Genomic DNA, 20668 nt, shown 5'->3' on the forward strand with positions numbered 1-20668 from the left:
GAGTCTGAGCGCAGGCAGTCCGCTGGATACCTATACAGCGAGGGGCGGTGACAGTGAGCACATGCCTTCCTCTTGAGGTTCGCTATTTGTTGTTCTGGGGCTTTATGAAACTTCCCGCTTTGTCATTGGCTCGATCGGCTGTCTCTCAGTCTCGCGATGTGGTTAAGTATTTAAACGCGTGGGACTGCTGTGCCACAGAGCGAATCACGCACAAACACACACTCGCGAGCGCGAGCGCTTTTAAAAATTCGTGGTTTCCGGAACGAGTTTCAGATGTATAGCTGTGTTTCCATTGCTAGAGCATATGCGCTTGTTCTGGCCTCGGTGACGTTTTAAAGTGATCGTGCACGTTATTTGAGTGTTTTCTTCTTACGCACATACTGGCAGCGTGAGAAGCGATCGCGCAGTGTGTATTATTTAGTGTGTTTGTGTGTATCGGGGGAGGAGATTCATCGAGGAATCGCGTTCTGCTGCATTATTCATGAGCTGTGAATAGTCCCTCCTGGGGGCGTGGCTGTTTACATTGGCTAGGGGAGAATGCGCGGCTGTTATATTAATGTCAGATTAGTACATTAACCCTAAAGTCTACAGAGCTATATTAACTGGACAACTTTATTCAAGTAAGTCACTTCCGTGCACTGTGTGCGTTCCGTTCTGTACAGTGTGTGTGTGCGTTCCGTTCTGTATAGTGTGTGTGCGCGTTCCGTTCTGTACAGTGTGTGTGTGCGTTCCGTTCTGTATAGTGTGTGTGTGCGTTCCGTTCTGTATAGTGTGTGTGTGCGTTCCGTTCTGTATAGTGTGTGTGTGCGTTCCGTTCTGTACAGTGTGTTTGTGTGTGTGTGCGTTCCGTTCTGTACAGTGTGTGTGTGCGTTCTGTACAGTGTGTGTGTGTGTGCGTTCCGTTCTGTACAGTGTGTGTGTGCGTTCCGTTCTGTACAGTGTGTGTGTGCGTTCTGTACAGTGTGTGTGTGTGTGCGTTCCGTTCTGTACAGTGTGTGTGTGCGTTCCGTTCTGTACAGTGTGTGTGTGCGTTCCGTTCTGTACAGTGTGTGTGTGCGTTCCGTTCTGTACAGTGTGTGTGTGCGTTCCGTTCTGTATAGTGTGTGTGTGCGTTCCGTTCTGTACAGTGTGTGTGTGCGCGTTCCGTTCTGTACAGTGTGTGTGTGCGTTCCGTTCTGTATAGTGTGTGTGTGCGTTCCGTTCTGTATAGTGTGTGTGTGCGTTCCGTTCTGTATAGTGTGTGTGTGCGTTCCGTTCTGTATAGTGTGTGTGTGTGCGTTCTGTTCTGTATAGTGTGTGTGTGCGTTCCGTTCTGTATAGTGTGTGTGTGCGTTCCGTTCTGTATAGTGTGTGTGTGCGTTCCGTTCTGTATAGTGTGTGTGTGCGTTCCGTTCTGTATAGTGTGTGTGTGCGTTCCGTTCTGTATAGTGTGTGTGTGCGTTCCGTTCTGTATAGTGTGTGTGTGCGTTCCGTTCTGTATAGTGTGTGTGTGCGTTCCGTTCTGTATAGTGTGTGTGTGCGTTCCGTTCTGTATAGTGTGTGTGTGCGTTCCGTTCTGTATAGTGTGTGTGTGCGTTCCGTTCTGTATAGTGCGTGTGTGCGTTCCGTTCTGTATAGTGCGTGTGTGGGTTCCGTTCTGTACAGTGCATGTGTGCGTTCCGTTCTGTATAGTGAGTGTGTGGGTTCCGTTCTGTATAGTGCGTGTGTGGGTTCCGTTCTGTATAGTGCGTGTGTGCGTTCCGTTCTGTGTAGTGCGTGTGTGCATGCGTGTGTTCTGTGTAGTGCGTGTGTGCATGCGTGTGTTCTGTATAGTGTGTGTGTGCGTTCCGTTCTGTATAGTGTGTGTGTGCGTTCCGTTCTGTATAGTGTGTGTGTGCGTTCCGTTCTGTATAGTGTGTGTGTGCGTTCCGTTCTGTATAGTGTGTGTGTGCGTTCCGTTCTGTATAGTGTGTGTGTGCGTTCCGTTCTGTATAGTGTGTGTGTGCGTTCCGTTCTGTATAGTGTGTGTGTGCGTTCCGTTCTGTATAGTGCGTGTGTGCGTTCCGTTCTGTATAGTGCGTGTGTGGGTTCCGTTCTGTACAGTGCGTGTGTGGGTTCCGTTCTGTACAGTGCGTGTGTGCGTTCCGTTCTGTATAGTGAGTGTGTGGGTTCCGTTCTGTATAGTGCGTGTGTGGGTTCCGTTCTGTATAGTGCGTGTGTGCGTTCCGTTCTGTATAGTGCGTGTGTGCATGCGTGTGTTCTGTGTAGTGCGTGTGTGCATGCGTGTGTTCTGTATAGTGCATGTGTGCATGCGTGTGTTCTGTATAGTGCGTGTATGCGTGTGTTCTGTATAGTGCGTGTGTGCATGCGTGTGTTCTGTATAGTGCGTTCCGTTCTGTATAGTGCGTGTGTACGTGCGTGTGTTCTGTATAGTGCGTGTGTGCATGCGTGTGTTCTGTATAGTGCGTGTTTGCGTTCCGTTCTGTATAGTGCGTGTGTACGTGCGTGTGTTCTGTATAGTGCGTGCATGCGTGTGTTCTGTATAGTGCGTGTGTGCGTTCCGTTCTGTATAGTGCGTGTGTACGTACGTGCGTGTGTTCTGTATAGTGCGTGTGTGCATGCGTGTGTTCTGTATAGTGCGTGTGTGCGTTCCGTTCTGTATAGTGCGTGTGTACGTGCGTGTGTTCTGTATAGTGCGTGCATGCGTGTGTTCTGTATAGTGCGTGTGTGCATGCGTGTGTTCTGTATAGTGCGTGTGTGCGTTCCGTTCTGTATAGTGCGTGTGTACGTGCGTGTGTTCTGTATAGTGCGTGCATGCGTGTGTTCTGTATAGTGCGTGTGTGCATGCGTGTGTTCTGTATAGTGCGTGTGTGCATGTGTGTGTTCTGTATAGTGCGTGTGTGCGTTCCGTTCTGTATAGTGCGTGTGTACGTGCGTGTGTTCTGTATAGTGCGTGTGTGCATGCGTGTGTTCTGTATAGTGCGTGTGTGCGTTCCGTTCTGTATAGTGCATGTGTACGTGCGTGTGTTCTGTATAGTGCGTGCATGCGTGTGTTCTGTATAGTGCGTGTGTGCATGCGTGTGTTCTGTATAGTGCGTGTGTGCGTTCCGTTCTGTATAGTGCGTGTGTACGTGCGTGTGTTCTGTATAGTGCGTGCATGCGTGTGTTCTGTATAGTGCGTGTGTGCATGCGTGTGTTCTGTATAGTGCGTGTGTTCTGTATAGTGCGTGTGTTCTGTATAGTGCGTGTGTGCATGCGTGTGTTCTGTATAGTGCGTGTGTGCATGCATGTGTTCTGTATAGTGCATGCGTGTGTTCTGTGTAGTGTGTGCAGTTCTGTAGCATGTGTGTGAGTTGTGACTGTTCTGTCATGATGTGGTGGGACTGTGGTGCTTATATTTTGATTGTCTTTCTAAACAGAATCTGATGCTGAATGATGTCCGTACAAAGTGAGCTTCCCAACAGTAGCGAGATGCTGCAGAGACCAGCCATCATCCTCCAGGAAGCGGGGACCACCGACATGGTGCTAACAGAACTCGCTGGCAATCACATGGCCCTTGAAGGGGGGCTTGTTGAGGGCTCCTTACAGATTAAAAAGGCTCTTCAGTCACAAGCAGCCGCGCAGCCGCAGCAGAAGCTAAATAAACGGCGTTACAGTGTAAATGTGGGATTCAAACATCCGGGCCTCAGCAAACGCAGGCGGCGTGCCAACTCGGAATGCGACTCCGTGCTACCCACCAACTTCCTGCTAGGTGGGAATATCTTCGATCCCTTAAATCTCAACAGTCTTTTGGATGAGAAGGTCAACAAGGCAATAAACGCCCAGACACCCAAATCGTCACCTCTTCCTGTGAAAAACAGAGACCCTGTGGAGATTCTGATCCCAAAGGACATCACAGACCCTCTGAATTTAAACGGAAGCAGTGGAGATGCGGCCACGGGCGTGTTGGTTTCTCCTGTAAAGAGCAGGCGCAGACATCGCAATCGACACCATGGAGCTGTGGTGGTAGGCCTCATTGGGCAGCTTGACCAATCGGATGGAGAGAAGTCAAAGGTCAGCGAGGGGGCGGTGTCAGGCTCGTCGTTGTCTCCTGTTAGCGCGTCGGGGACACAGGCCGATGTGTCTGCAGAGAGCGCAGTGAAGGCAGTGAAGGAGTCGCCGCGTCCTTACGAACTCAACACCTCCATCAACTGTAGAGACGAAGTGGTGCAGCCCATACTGCCACGAAGACGGTCCCACCCCTCCTCATCTAGCTCCGCCCTTCAGACCCAGCCCAGACCCGGCGGCTCTGCTATTCAGCCGTCCAAACATAGGAAGCGCAGACGGACCAACAGCCGCTCGGATCGCCTGTCAATCACGCCGACTCCGACCACAAAGCAGACGATCGCAGAGAAAGCACAGAGTCAAGCGTTTCACACTCCTGTCGTCGGCGGAGGCACTGGAGCTTTTCCCTCTGTGACTCGGAGAATCCAGCAGAACCGACGTAGACCGCAGCGTAACTTCCAGTACGGCACCTGCAGCCGTTATTACGGTTACCACACGCCAGCGCTGAATGCCGACCCGAGATTGGGCGTCTTTAAACCTGAATGGTTTCACGACAAAAAAGTTCTTGACGTCGGCTGTAACACGGGTCACATCACCTTAGCGATCGCCCGATACTGGAGTCCCGCCTGCATCCTGGGTGTGGATATTGAAGAGGAGCTGGTGCACGCTGCCAGACAGAACCTTCGGCATTTTCTGTCAGAGCTGTGTGGACAGGAGGAGAGCCACAGAACCGAGACGGATGTGAGCGGAAAGACGGGTGAAGGGTCAGAGGTGACATGTGAAGGGTTACCACCGGTTATGAAGCTGGAGCAGGTTCAAGCCTTCCGCAGGTTTCCTCTCTCTTTCACACGCTGCAGAGGACCCATCGCATCTGCTCCCATGATGCCTCACATCCCCGGCCTGTTCCCTTCAAACGTCTTCTTCCTGCAGGTGTGTAATCCAGTACTGTGTGTGTGTGTGTGTGCTACAGTACAGTGTGTGCGTTCGATACTGTACTGTATGCTACAGTACTGTGTGTGTACTACAGTGCACTGCGTGCGTGTTATACTGTACTGTGTGTGTGTGTGTGTGTGTGTGCTACAGTACTGTGTGTGTGTGCTACAGTACAGTGCGTGTGATACTGTACTGTGTACTAAAGTACTGTGTGTGTGTGTGTGTGTGCTACTGTACTGTGTGTGCTACAGTACAGTGTGTGCGTTCGATACTGTACTGTGTGTGTGTGTGTGTGTACTACAGTGCACTGCGTGCGTGTTATACTGTACTGTGTGTGTGTGTGTGTGTGTGTGCTACAGTACTGTGTGTGTGTGCTACAGTACAGTGTGTGTGATACTGTACTGTGCTTGTGTGTGCTACAGTGCACTGCATGCGTGTTATACTGTACTGTGTGTGTGTGTGTGTGTGTGCTACAGTACAGTGCGTGTGATACTGTACTGTGCTTGTGTGTGCTACAGTGTACTGCATGCGTGTTATACTGTACTGTGTGTGTGTGTGTGTGCTACAGTACTGTGTGTGTGTGCTACAGTACAGTGTGTGTGATACTGTACTGTGCTTGTGTGTGCTACAGTGCACTGCATGCGTGTTATACTGTACTGTGTGTGTGTGTGTGTGTGCTACAGTACAGTGCGTGTGATACTGTACTGTGTGTGCTACAGTACAGTGTGTGCGTTTGATACTGTACTGTATGCTACAATACTGTGTGTGTGTGTGTGTATGTGTGTACTACAATGCACTGTGTGTGTGTTATACTGTACTGTGTGTGTGTGTGCTATAGTACAGTGTGCGTGTGCTTGTGTGTGCTACAGTACAGTGTGTGTGATACTGTACTGTTTACTAAAGTACTGTGTCTGTGTGCTACAGTACAGTGCGTGTGATAATGTACTGTGTACTAAAGTACTGTGTGTGTGTGTGCTACAGTACAGTGTGTGCGTTCGATACTGTACTGTGTGTGTGTACTACAGTGCACTGCGTGTGTGTGATACTGTACTGTGTGTGTGCTACAGTGCACTGCGTGTGTGTGATACTGTACTGTGTGTGTGCTACAGTACAGTGCGTGTGATAATGTACTGTGTACTAAAGTACTGTGTGTGTGCTACAGTACAGTGTGTGCGTTCGATACTGTACTGTGTGTGTGTGTGTGTACTACAGTGCACTGCGTGCGTGTTATACTGTACTGTGTGTGTGTGTGTGCTACAGTACTGTGTGTGTGTGCTACAGTACAGTGTGTGTGATAATGTACTGTGTGTGTGCTACAGTACAGTGCGTGTTATAATGTACTGTGTACTAAAGTACTGTGTGTGTGTGTGTGCTACAGAACAGTGTGTGCGTTCGATACTGTACTGTGTGTGTGTGTGTGTGTGTGTGTACTACAGTGCACTGCGTGCGTGTTATACTGTACTGTGTGTGTGCTACAGTACTGTGTGTGTGTGTACTACAGTGCAGTGCGTGTGTGTGATACTGTACTGTGTGTGTTCTACAGTACCGTGCGTGCGTGTGATAATGGACTGTGTGTGTGTGTGCTCTCGCGTGCGTGCTACAGTACTGTGTGTGTGCTTGCGTCCGTGCTACAGTACTGTGTGTGTGCACGTGCATGTGTGTGATACTGTACTGTGTGTGTGCGCGCTTGTGTGCTCTGTGTGTGTGTGCTCTCGCGTGCGTGCTACAGTACTGTGTGTGTGCGCGCTTGTGTGCCTTGTGTGTGTGCTCTCGCGTGCGTGCTACAGTACTGTGTGTGTGCTCCGTGTGTGTGTGCTTGCGTCCGTGCTACAGTACTGTGTGTGTGCGCGCTTGTGTGCTTCCGTGTGTGTGCTCTCGCGTGCGTGCTACAGTACTGTGTGTGTGCACGTGCATGTGTGTGATACTGTACTGTGTTTGTGTGCTCGCGTCCGTGCTACAGTACTGTGTGTGTGCGCGCTTGTGTGCTTCCGTGTGTGTGCTCTCGCGTGCGTGCTACAGTACTGTGTGTGTGCTCCGTGTGTGTGTGCTCGCGTCCGTGCTACAGTACTGTGTGTGTGCGCGCTTGTGTGCTCCGTGTGTGTGCTCTCGCGTGCGTGCTACAGTACTGTGTGTGTGCTCCGTGTGTGTGTGCTTGCGTCCGTGCTACAGTACTGTGTGTGTGCGCGCTTGTGTGCTTCCGTGTGTGTGCTCTCGCGTGCGTGCTACAGTACTGTGTGTGTGCTCCGTGTGTGTGTGCTTGCGTCCGTGCTACAGTACTGTGTGTGTGCGCGCTTGTGTGCTTCCGTGTGTGTGCTCTCGCGTGCGTGCTACAGTACTGTGTGTGTGCTCCGTGTGTGTGTGCTTGCGTCCGTGCTACAGTACTGTGTGTGTGCGCGCTTGTGTGCTTCCGTGTGTGTGCTCTCGCGTGCGTGCTACAGTACTGTGTGTGTGCTCCGTGTGTGTGTGCTTGCGTCCGTGCTACAGTACTGTGTGTGTGCACGCTTGTGTGCTTCCGTGTGTGTGCTCTCGCGTGCGTGCTACAGTACTGTGTGTGTGCTCCGTGTGTGTGTGCTTGCGTCCGTGCTACAGTACTGTGTGTGTGCGCGCTTGTGTGCTTCCGTGTGTGTGCTCTCGCGTGCGTGCTACAGTACTGTGTGTGTGCTCCGTGTGTGTGTGCTTGCGTCCGTGCTACAGTACTGTGTGTGTGCGCGCTTGTGTGCTCCGTGTGTGTACTCTCGCGTGCGTGCTACAGTATTGTATGTGCGCGTGTGATACTGTACTGTGTGTTACAGTACTGTCTGTGTGTTTGTGTGTGTGTGTGCATGCAATACTGTACTTTATGTGTATGGGTGATACAGTACTGTGTGTGTGCGTGCAATACTGTACTGTGTATGTGTATGCGTGTGTGTGATACAGTACTGTGTGTGTGCGTGCAATACTGTACTGTGTATGTGTATGCGTGTGTGTGATACAGTACTGTGTGTGTGCGTGCAATACTGTACTGTGTATGTGTATGCGTGTGTGTGATACAGTACTGTGTGTATGCGTGCAATGCCCACTGCTCCGGGTGTTTGTGTTCACTACTCTCTGGATGGGTTAAATGCACAGGTCACATTTCGGGTATGGGTCACCATATCAGGTCACGTTCATTATCTTTCTTTTCGTTTGTTTACATATTGCACTATTTGTACGCAGCCCAGCTGCAAATGCTTTGGCAATACGAGGTACAGTTTGTGAGGCTTATAAAGCAACCTTACATTGAGATTGAATTGAGAGAGCGAGAGAGAGCATATTTTTGTCTAAATCAAACACGCTCTCTGTCTGTCTCTTTCTGTCTCTGCACCTTTAGAAGGTCAGATTTGGAGATACTTTTAGAGCGTCCTGTTTATGAGATTTTGTGACTGGTGGTTGTGTTGTGTACAGGGTAATTATGTGCCAGACAGTGATGCGGCTGTGATGTCACAGCGTGAGGAGTATGATGTCATTCTCTGTCTGAGTTTGACTAAATGGGTTCATCTGAATTTTGGTGACGTTGGAATCCAGAGACTATTTCACCGCATCTATAGACACCTGTTACCTGGAGGACTTCTGATTCTCGAGCCTCAGCCCTGGAGCTCGTACTCCCGCCGCAAAAGACTTACGGTAACACACACACACACACACGTACGCAAAAACACCTGGTCAAGGTCACAAAAGGCAGTCTAGTTGTATAACAGTGTGTTTTGTGTCTTCAGGAGGTGACACACAGAAACTACAGCAGTATCAGACTCAAGCCGGATCACTTCAGCTCATACTTGACCTCAGATGTGGGATTCAACTGCTACGAGCTTTTGGAAACGGTTCATAACTGTCATAAAGGTACCTGTCTGTCTCTCGTTTTATATTTTGTGAATCTGCTGCTGGTTCTGAACTCTGCTGCTTTCATAGGATTTCAGAGGCCGATTTACGTGTTCCATAAAGGCTCGTCCTCTAACAGGAAGTGAGTTTTCTCAGACAGGAAGAGGAAGTGTGTCTGGATGAAGTGCTGGAGTGGCGACCTCTAGTGGATGAGATCGATGATGTTCTAAGAGAAACAGACTGACTCTTGTCTTGTGTTTGGTAGCCGAGTGGAGGGTTTGAATGGCAGAGATGAACAAATTTATTCTCCAGGAGTCCGTGTGTGAACTCCTCCCACAGTTCCTCTGGGCGCACCCAGTTCTCCCAGCATCACTTCAGTGTCGTCTGTGTGTCTTTCCTTTAGTGTGTGTGTCTCTACAGGAGCGTCTGGATTGTGACATCATGAGAGCTCTGAAACTCTCTGAACAAAACAACACAAACCGACATGTTTTAGAATAAACACACACATGATGTCAACAGAATTTACCAGCGGTGTGAGTGTGTTCAGAGTGTAAAATGTCCTTACGAACACCGTGAAATATCATGACAATTATATATATTTTTGTGGACATTTTACTGCCCCTCATTAAATAAAAATGTGCGTAAGTTGGTCAAACCTTTCACTGTAGTGTCATGCACATGTTTGTTTGGGGGTGATGGGAAATATCATTAGACTGAATAAAAAAAATCATCAGACTGATATAAGATCTATGAAATTAACTAGCAATAAAGGAAGAGGTTTTAAGAAGCAAAATAACAACTGTAATACAGATATAAAAAACATAAAGGATGAAATCTAATTATAATGTACACGTGTAGAAATAGAAATCAGAATGAAAGTTAAGGTTATTAAGGAACATGAATAAAACCAGAGTTTTAATACAGTTGCTTATGAGTGTGAAAATCCCTAAAGCAGCACTTTACACGGTATTAAAATCATTATGTCTATGTAAAAACATACAAACTCAACACAGCTGAGGTCAGCTGTCCTGGGGGTGAGACCGTTGTTCTTGTGATCAGAAGGTTGCTGGTTCTAATCTCAGTGCCAGCAGGTCATGACTGAAGGGCCCTTGAGCAAGGCACCTTACCCCTGATTGCTCTGCAGTAATGTGACACTGTATAAAACTACTTGTAAGTCACTTTGGATAAAAGCGTCTGCCAAATGAATAAATGTATCTGAGAACATTTCCATTCTTGAGGCCTTTTGAGTTGAAGGCAGCATCTGAACTCTGTTTCCCATGAGCACCAGCGTTAAAGCTTTAAAGAGATTTAAACGGAGGATCAGACAGCAGACGGCTCAGATGAGACCACGACAGTGCCGACATGCCTCTCACAAGAGAAGGTGAGACACATTCTGCTCTTATTCACGTGTGTTTGTGTGTCTGCTACACTGCTCAGATGTGTTTTCCTGTTACTACTGTCAATCATGTTAATGTGAACGGGGTCAGAGGTCACGGTTACACACATGACCCACCCTGTTACATCTGTGCTGTGTATATACATTTCTAAGTGTTGTGAATAGTCTGTGTGTGTTCTGTATATATTTCTGTTTCTCTCTGCGTGCGTGTTGTGTATTTATTTCAGTTTCTCTGTGTTTGTTTATATTTGTGTGTGTGTGTGTGTGTGTGTGCGAGTGTGTGTGCGTGTGTGTGTGTGTGTGCATGTGTGTGCGAGTATGTGTGTGTGTGTGCGTGTGCGAGTGTGTGCGCCTGTGTGTGTGCGTGCGTGCGTGTGTGTTGTATATATATTTCAGTTTCTCTGTGTTTGTTTATATTTCAGTATCTGTGTGTGTGTGTGTGTGTGTGTTGTATATATATTTCAGTTTCTCTGTGTTTGTTTATGTTTTTTTTTATTTCAGTTTCTCTGTGTTTGTGTATATTTCAGTATCTGTGTGTGTGTTGTATATATATTTCAGTTTCTCTGTGTTTGTTTATATTTCAGTATCTCTGTGTGTGCGTGTGTGTGTTGTATATATATTTCAGTTTCTCTGTGTTTGTTTATATTTCAGTATCTCTGTGTGTGTGTGTGTGTGTGTGTGTGTGTTGTATATATATTTCAGTTTCTCTGTGTTTGTTTATATTTCAGTATCTCTGTGTGTGTGTGTGTGTGTTGTATATATATTTCAGTTTCTCTGTGTTTGTTTATATTTCAGTATCTCTGTGTGTGTGTGTGTGTGTGTGTGTGTTGTATATATATTTCAGTTTCTCTGTGTTTGTTTATATTTCAGTATCTCTGTGTGTGTGTGTGTGTGTTGTATATATATTTCAGTTTCTCTGTGTTTGTTTATATTTCAGTATCTGTGTGTGTGTGTGTTTGTGTGTCGTGTACATTATATATTTCAGTTTCTCTGTGTGTGTGTGTGTGTGTTAGATACAGATCGTGCTCTGCAGGCTATGGAGGCGTGTCAGTCAGTATGTGATGAAGGTTTGAGGTGTCGTGCTGAGAGACTTTTAAGCATCTTTCAGAGTGACCTGTTTCAGGCTTTACTGGGTGAGCAAACACACACACACACACACACACACACACACACTGATCACTCTTTCTATATTTAGCGTGTAATCTGACATTGAGAGATTTAAGACTTTACATCAGATTAGACAGATCTCTAGCAGGAAACGCATAACTGTGGGGGCTGGTTTTGACACTTTACCTCAGTGTGATTGGTTAATGAGTGTGAATGAAACTGTCAGTCAGATCTTTAGACACTTTTAATACACACTCATGCTGGATCTATATTCACATACTTATACTGAGCCCTGAAACTATGTATTGTTTCTGTTAGGTGTGTAGCAACACAGCATGCGTTCACTGATTAAATACAGATCTTCATTGCATTCAAGCTTTAGTCGGTTTACACTTGAATCACTTGTGCCTGATGTGCATGTGTTTTCCTTTCACAGATATTCAGGAGTTTTATGAGCTGACTGTGTTTGAGAATCAGTCATTAGGAAGAACACACACACATGGACTGGTAGGTTTGTGTGTGCGCGTGCGTGTCTGTCTGTCAACACTAAATAAACTCAATGGCAGCAACAATAAATAAGTTGTTTGTGTTGAGGATGTTGTGTTCCGAGCTGGCACTACTGAATGAGACTTTTGGAGGCGTGGCTCAAAATGGTGGGCGGAGTTTCCCCCTTTAATTCTTTCAAAGCTCTCTTGCTCACCTCTATTCCTCATCTAAGCTTTAAGATAGTTTGGCTTTGAACTTTGACCTGTGTCGTCACGGCTGCACATGGTAACACCCTCTTTCAGTCTCCATGACAACAGCTCTACTGTTGCCAGAGCCGCAGCTGTTTGCTGCCATGGCAACAGTCACCCCTCATGTCTCTCTGTCTCTCTCTCTCTCTCTGTCTCTGTGCTGTGAGACGGGTGAGTGAGCGCTAGAGGAGGGTCGACAGGCGTAGGGTGAGACGGGGAGGGGGGGAAACAGCGCTTCGGTCGCTTCAGTCCTGTCATGGACTGCCTGTGTATAGTGACCACTAAGGTAAGACAGCTGCAGTGTGTGTGTGTGTTTAAATGCTGCAGTGTTGTGTTGCGCGTCTGCATGTTCAGAGCTGCTGTTGTCTTGAACTCACTGATTTCTACAGCTGTGTGTGTGTGTGTGTGTGTGTGGTTCTTCAGTATGTGTCTGTGTGTGATCTCACGCTGCAGTTTTATAAAGCATTATAATATGTATATCAAGAGGATCATTAAACTGTGACTGGTCTCTAAAGAATCATTACACGTGTGTGTGTGTGTGTTATAGTGACAGATAGATATATCAGTGAATATATGGATATTTTAATAGTCTTTTAGTGTTTGTTTTGTTTGTCTTGTCTGTCAGATCATCATTCATTCTGTAACTCTTAAAAATGACACTGTTTCCCTCCTGGACTCCACAACAATAACAGCTGGTTTGTGTCTGGTGAATGAAATACTAACATTACATGAAAGGTCATTCGTATCTGTCCGTTTAAAATCTGCTGTTTATAACTGTTCATGATTTATATAATATCAACATTTCTCATACTGCTCCATAACTAGACTAACAGCAGTTCTGTCATAGGAACTTACACATTCTTTGTGTGTTTGTGCGTGTGTGCGTTCGTGCGTGTGTGCGTGTGCGAGTGTGTGTGTGTGTGTGTGCGTGCGAGTGTGTGCGCCTGTGTGTGCGTGTGTGTGCGAGTGCATGTGTGTGCGTGACTGTTTGTGTGTGTGTGTGCGAGTGTGTGTGTGTGTGCGTGCGTGTGCGAGTGTGTGTGCGAGTGTGTGTGTGAGTGTGTGTGTGAGTGTGTGCGTGCGTGTGCAAGTGTGTGCGAGTGTGTGTGTGTGTGCGAGTGTGTGTGCGAGTGTGTGTGCGTGCGTGCGTGTGCGAGTGTGTGTGCGAGTGTGTGTTTGTGCGTGCGTGCGTGTATACGTGTGTGCGTGGGTGCGTGTGCGAGTGTGTGCGTGTGTGCGAGTGTGTGTGTGTGTGTGTGTGTGTGTGCGAGTGTGTGTGTGTGCGCCTGTGTGTGCGTGTGTGTGTGCGCGCGTGCATGTGTGTGCATGCGTGTGTGCGTGCGTGTGTGAGTGAGTGTTTGTGTGTGTGTGTGTGCGAGTGCGTGTGCGTGCGTGTGCGAGTGTGTGTGCATGTGTGTGCATGTGTGTGCGAGTGTGTGTGTGTGTGCGAGTGTGTGTGCGTGTGTGTGCGAGTGTGTGTGTGTGCGAGTGTGTGTGTGTGTGTGTGTGTGCGAGTGTGTGTGTGTGTGTGCGTGCGAGTGTGCGTGCGAGTGTGTGTGCGTGTGTGTGTGTGTGTGTGTGTGTGTGCGGGTGTGTGTGTGTGTGTGTGTGCGAGTGTGCGTGCGTGTGTGTGTGTGTGTGTGTGTGTGTGTGTGTGTGTGTGTGTGCGTGCGTGGTTACATTCACATGTTTGTGTACATTTGTTCTCATTGCTTAAACACATTTCTTGATATTATGGCTCGTTTCTGGAAACTCTACATATTAATCCACAACTTCTCACCCAATTCCCTTAAAGTCATATTTTCGGGTCAAAATGAAGTTCTCCACTCAAAACCATTAAAACTTGCTGTAAAAGCTAAATGTCCTAAACATGACACACAAGCCATCAGAAACACTCACACTGCAACAGTCTTACACACTGGTGACATCACTTCAAAACACTGTTACTGGGATCCAAGAATTGAGTCATTTGACAGCTCAGTGTTTATTACAGTATGAATGAATGAGGCATATACTTTATAACACTTTATCGTGTATTGCTGTACACCCAAAGCGCTTTACAATCACATGAGGGAGTCTCTCCTCACCCACCACCAGTGAATGATGTGAAAGCAGACCCTGTGCGTTCAACACACACCAGCTATAGAAGGAGAGCGAGAGACAGAATTCACAGGGTTAGGATTATAAGGAGGCCATGATTGACAAGGGCCAGTGGAGGGAATCTGGCCAATACACAACCTAAAAGAAAAATGCAACAATGAGCTTTAGGATTTTTTTTTTAAATGACATCACTGTTACTGTAAGCAATCTCAGTAAAGTTCAAAAACAATATAAACATTTACATTTAGTCATTTAGCGGACACTTTTAACCAAAGTGACTTACAGATGAGCTAAACAATGGAAGCAGTTGGGACAACATAAGGACAACAAAAAGCACAAGTGCAATAAGAAACTGGTCTCAAAGCCCACCAAAGTATACAGAGCGGAGGTGGAAAGAGTAGAAAAGAGATAGAAGTCAGAACCGATCGGTCAGGTATGCAACACAATACACAATATACACAATACACAATTGCATACATCTATAAATAAACATGGCATCCTATGCACCTTTGGCCCAATTTCATTACAGGATACTTGTATGCTTGGTCTTTTTTTGTAAGTAGTTCTGCAAAAATACAAAATATGTCAAAAATGCTACCAAAAAACTTGAACTGAGGGTGAACATGTGCTAGAGTTTACTGGAGTTATCTGTGATATAAAGTGTGTACTGTGATGATACTGTAGTGTAAAGCCCTGCGGAGGATTCTGGGATGAGCTCCTGTTGATATCATCCTGAGATTCTGATCGTTGTTTCATCAGTTTTACTTCTGAATGTTTACTGATGGATAAATGTGCTGTTTGAGTTTACATCTTGACACATGAGTTCATTATATGATGTTCTGGTTAACTTTGGTTATACCAAAATGAGGAGATTTTTGTTTGGGGTTTGTACAAGTTGGTGTTTCGTTCTTGAGAATGTGTTTATAGTTGTGAGGAAATGGTGAATTGTTTCATGAATTGTGTGTTAGATCGAGAAAAACTGTGAGCGCCTGCATTAGTGTGTGTGTGTGTGTGTGTGTGTGTGTGATGTTTTAGACTGCTGTGATCTCTCTCTCTCACACCCACACACACACACATTCATAAATCTGAAGATCTTCATTTGTTTCTCTTTCATCATCTTTTTTGTGTGGCTGCTGATGTCAGTTGCTATGCAACCATCCTGTCAGATCCTGATAGTTTCCATGACAACCATATGAGCATCATTCACTGAATGAGGGCAAGCAAGCGTGGGAAAACACTGTCTCTCACTGTCCTACAACACACACACGCGCACACACACCGTGATCTGAGTTACTCACTCTCATTGGCTTAAATGAATGAAATCATTTTTCAGAGAAGTGTGTGTGTGTGTGTGTGTTGTTCATAGTGTTTTTTTTGCGTGAATCTGTTCATTTGATTCCAGAATAAGTTAATGTGATGTTTTCCATCATCATGTGTGCGCTGCACTGCAGCTGTGTTGTAACCATGACAACGGCTCTTGTGTTAGTGCTGTATGTCCCTCTCTGATGACATCATCAGCTCTGCAGTCGACTCTGAGCTGAATGCTGAACAGACCAGACCTCAGACAATCCCACAATCCCCTTCAGCACCCACCTGCTCTCTCTCTCTTCATTTCAGTTTAAGTGGGCTTTAGTGGCATGACACAAATTGTGCATTGTATTGCCTAAGCATTTCCAGCTGAGCTGTTAGCAAACAGGTTAAAAGAAAAGATGAAAATGAAAGTTATATCTAGTTGTATTAGAAAAAGCTAAGCACTAATGTAAAGTCTCAGTAATAGGGACAGGTTTCTGTCATATATTGTGCAGTGTTTAGTTTGTTTGTGTTTATTGGACTTGACATATCTTGCAGGTTTAAGCTTGTGTGTTTGTATGAACGCTTGTTATGCTTTTGTTGAATCTGGTTGAAGTCTTTGTGGAGGTTTGTGAATTGTGTGTGTGTACTTGCGCATGATGATCTGTATACACAGGAGATGTGCGCAGGGTCTTCTCTTGGTGTTCATGCCCGCTCAAGAAGACTTCTCTTAGTTCAGGGTCTGTTACGGTTATAAGCTCTGTCCTGCTTGCTTTGCTTGAGCTGTTGCTTCTGTGCAGTGTTTGAGATATTTAGCTGGGATTTGGGCTTCAGACAGACATGTGTTGGGTTGTAAAGAGGGGGCTTAAGGCTTTGTGATGGAACTTCAGTGTCTAAATTTACAACTTAAAGAATTGCTTTCAATACCGTCATCCCTTCCAAGCTAATCGTCAAACTTGGAAACCTAGGCATTAACAACCCTACCTGTAACTGGATTATGGACTTCCTGACGAACAGGCCTCAGATTGTTAGGTTAGGCCACATCTGCTCCACCACCCTCAACACTGGTGTACCACAGGGCTGCGTACTGAGCCCCTTTCTCTACTCCCTTTTCACACTCGACTGCAGGCCTGTGAACGGATCTAACTCCTTCATCAAGTTTGCAGACAATACAACGGTGATTGGTCTCATCAGCAACAACAATGAGACTGCATACAGGGAGGAGGTCCAGCACCTAGCCAAATGGTGCTCAGACAACAACCTGCTCCTTAACACCTCCGAGACAAAGGAGATCATCGTGGACTTCAGGAAGGCGAAAGGAGGCACACACGATCCCATCCACATTAATGGGATGGCTGTTGAACGTGTTTCCAGTTTTAAGTTCCTGGGGACTCATATTTCGGAGGACCTGTCCTGGACCACCAACACCTCATGCCTGGTCAAGAAGGCTCACCAGCGTCTCTTCTTTCTGAGGACACTGAAGAAGAACCAACTGTCTTCAACTATCTTGGTGAACTTCCATCGCTGCACGATAGAGAGCATCCTGACCAACTGTGTCACAGTCTGGTACGGGATCTGTTCTGTTGCTGAGCGCAAGGCACTGCAGCGGGTGGTGATAACAGCCCAGCGCATCACAGGGACTACACTTTCTCCCATTGAGGACATCCAGAAGAAATGCTGTCTGCGTCAAGCTCGCAGCATTCTCAAGGACTCCTCTCACCCCGCTCATAGACTGTTTACTCTCCTGCCTTTCGGTAGGCGCTTCCGGTGCCTCCGGACAAGAACCAGCAGACTAGAAACAGCTTTTTTCCCAGAGCTGTTTCATTATTGAACTCTGCCCCCCACTGATTCCACTGCCTCTCTTACCTTTACCTTCAATGCTGCTACAACATTGTTTACACTGCACTACAGGGCTGCATGCATGACTGAACTGTACACACCAGTACTTCATGTTATCTGCTCTACCGGACTGTTTACACACGCACAGTACCATTTGCACTCTATACTGCTCACTTGCACATCTGAAATATGCTCATTTGCACTAATGGACCACTTTCATAACTGCACTAACTTATCTACTGCACTGTAACTCTATTAACTGCATCTACTCATCTATTGCACTGTAACCTCAATAACTGCATTAACTAATCTACTGCACTGTAACTCTATTAACTGCATCTACTCATCTATTGCACTGTAACCTCAATAACTGCATTAACTAATCTACTGCACTGTAACTCTATTAACTGCATCTACTCATCTACTGCACTGTAACCTCAATAACTGCATTAACTCATCTACTGCACTGTAACTCTATTAACTGCATCTACTCATCTATTGCACTGTAACCTCAATAACTGCATTAACTCATCTATTGCACTGTAACTCGATTAACTGCATTAACTAATCTACTGCACTGTAACTCTATTAACTGCATATACTCATCTATTGCACTGTAACCTCAATAACTGTATTAACTCATCTATTGCACTGTAACCATAATTACTGCATTAACTCATCTACTGCACTGTAACTCTATTAACTGCATTAACTCATCTACTGCACTGTAACTCTATTAACTGCATCTACTCATCTATTGCACTGTAACCTCAATAACTGCATTAACTCATCTACTGCACTGTAACTCTATTAACTGCATCTACTCATCTATTGCACTATAACCTCAATAACTGCATTAACTCATCTATTGCACTGTAACTCTATTAACTGCATCTACTCATCTATTGCACTGTAACTTTAATAACTGCATTAACTAATCTAATGCACGGTAACTCTATTAACTGCATATACTCATCTATTGCACTGTAACCTCAATAACTGCATTAACTCATCTATTGCACTGTAACCATAATTACTGCATTAACTCATCTACTGCACTGTAACTCTATTAACTACATTAACTCATCTACTGCACTGTAACTCTATTAACTGCATCTACTCATCTATTGCACTGTAACCTCAATAACTGCATTAACTCATCTACTGCACTGTAACTCTATTAATTGCATCTACTCATCTTTTGCACTGTAACCTCAATAACTGCATTAACTCATATATTGCACTGTAACCACAATTACTGCATTAACTCATCTACTGCACTGTAACTCTATTAACTGCATTAACTCATCTATTGCACTGTAACTCTATTAACTGCATCTACTCATCTATTGCACTGTAACCTCAATAACTGCATTAACTAATCTACTGCACTGTAACCTCAATAACTGCATTAACTAATCTACTGCACTGTAACCTCAATAACTGCATTAACTCATCTATTAAACTGTAACCTCAATAACTGCATTAACTAATCTACTGCACTGTAACCTCAATAACTGCATTAACTCATCTACTGCACTGTAACCTCAATAACTGCATTAACTCATCTATTAAACTGTAACCTCAATAACTGCATTAACTAATCTACTGCACTGTAACCTCAATAACTGCATTAACTAATCTACTGCACTGTAACCTCAATAACTGCATTAACTCATCTATTAAACTGTAACCTCAATAACTGCATTAACTAATCTACTGCACTGTAACCTCAATAACTGCATTAACTCATCTATTAAACTGTAACCTCAATAACTGCATTAACTCATCTACTGCACTGTAACCTCAATAACTGCATCTACTCATCTATTGCACTGTAACTCTATTAACTGCATTAACTCATCTACTGCACTGTTACTCTGTTAACTGCATCTACTCATCTATTGCACTGTAACCTCAATAACTGCATTAACTAATCTACTGCACTGTAACTCTATTAACTGCATTAACTAATCTACTGCACTGTTACTCTATTAACTGCATCTACTCATCTATTGCACTGTAACCTCAATAACTGCATTAACTCATCTATTGCACTGTAACTCTATTAACTGCATTAACTCATCTACTGCACTGTTACTCTATTAACTGCATTTACTCATCTATTGCACTGTAACCTCAATAACTGCATTAACTCATCTACTGCACTGTAACTCTATTAACTGAATCTACTCATCTATTGCACTGTAACCTCAATAACTGCATTAACTAATCTACTGCACTGTAACTCTATTAACTGCATCTACTCATCTATTGCACTGTAACCTCAATAACTGCATTAACTAATCTACTGCACTGTAACTCTATTAACTGCATCTACTCATCTATTGCACTGTAACCTCAATAACTGCATTAACTCATCTATTAAACTGTAACCTCAATAACTGCATTAACTAATCTACTGCACTGTAACCTCAATAACTGCATTAACTCATCTATTAAACTGTAACCTCAATAACTGCATTAACTTATCTACTGCACTGTAACTCTATTAACTGCATCTACTCATCTATTGCACTGTAACCTCAATAACTGCATTGACTCATATATTGCACTGTTACTTCAATAACTGCATTAACTAATCTACTGCACTGTAACTCTATTAACTGCATTAACTCATCTACTGCACTGTAACTCTATTAACTGCATCAACTAATCTACTGCACTGTAACTCTATTAACTGCATCTACTCATCTATTGCATTGTAACCTCAATAACTGCATTAACTAATCTACTGCACTGTAACTCTATTAACTGCATCTACTCATCTATTGCACTGTAACCTCAATAACTGCATTAACTCATCTACTGCACTGTAACTCTATTAACTGCATCTACTCATCTATTGCACTGTAACCTCAATAACTGCATTAACTCATCTACTGCACTGTAACCTCAATAACTGCATCTACTCATCTATTGCACTGTAACTCTATTAACTGCATTAACTCATCTACTGCACTGTTACTCTATTAACTGCATCTACTCATCTATTGCACTGTAACCTCAATAACTGCATCTACTCATCTATTGCACTGTAACTCTATTAACTGCATTAACTCATCTACTGCACTGTTACTCTATTAACTGCATCTACTCATCTATTGCACTGTAACCTCAATAACTGCATTAACAAATCTATTGCACTGTAACCTCAATAACTGCATTAACTCATCTACTGCACTGTAACCTCAATAACTGCATTAACTCATCTATTGCACTGTAACTTCAATAACTGCATTAACTAATCTATTGCACTGTCACCTCAATAACTGCATTAACTCATCTACTGCACTGTAACCTCAATAACTGCATTAAGTCATCTATTGCACTGTAACTTCAATAACTGCATTAACTAATCTACTGCACTGTAACTCTATTAACTGCA

General features: G+C 44.9%; 3 protein-coding genes across 3 annotated transcripts in view; all 3 read left to right on the forward strand.

The window, feature by feature from the left end:
- The first annotated feature begins 132 nt into the window (after nt 1-132).
- mepceb (methylphosphate capping enzyme b) lies at nt 133-9455 on the forward strand. Its single transcript, XM_079478938.1, has 5 exons — nt 133-620; nt 3399-4953; nt 8380-8598; nt 8691-8814; nt 8884-9455. The coding sequence occupies exons 2-5, from the start codon at nt 3412-3414 to the stop codon at nt 8937-8939; spliced, it is 1941 nt and encodes a 646-aa protein (XP_079335064.1). The 5' UTR covers nt 133-620; nt 3399-3411; the 3' UTR covers nt 8940-9455.
- Nucleotides 6611-7863, forward strand: LOC306906230 (uncharacterized protein; the record flags this gene model as incomplete). Its single annotated transcript, XM_079477446.1, has 2 exons — nt 6611-6788; nt 6917-7863. The coding sequence occupies 2 exons, from the start codon at nt 6611-6613 to the stop codon at nt 7726-7728; spliced, it is 990 nt and encodes a 329-aa protein (XP_079333572.1). The 3' UTR covers nt 7729-7863.
- A 2794-nt stretch (nt 9456-12249) lies between the features above and the next one.
- dlg4b (discs, large homolog 4b) overlaps nt 12250-20668 on the forward strand; it is a gene marked incomplete at its 3' end in the record, with an annotated part of 10108 nt that continues 1689 nt past the window's right edge. The window contains exon 1 of the mRNA XM_079478229.1: nt 12250-12316. Within this exon, the coding sequence (XP_079334355.1) occupies nt 12287-12316 (30 nt within the window). The 5' untranslated portion in view covers nt 12250-12286. The remainder of the gene's footprint in view (nt 12317-20668) is intronic.

The sequence above is a fragment of the Barbatula barbatula genome (assembly GCF_947034865.1).
Source record: "Barbatula barbatula genome assembly, chromosome: 17".
Lineage (NCBI taxonomy): Eukaryota > Metazoa > Chordata > Actinopteri > Cypriniformes > Nemacheilidae > Barbatula > Barbatula barbatula.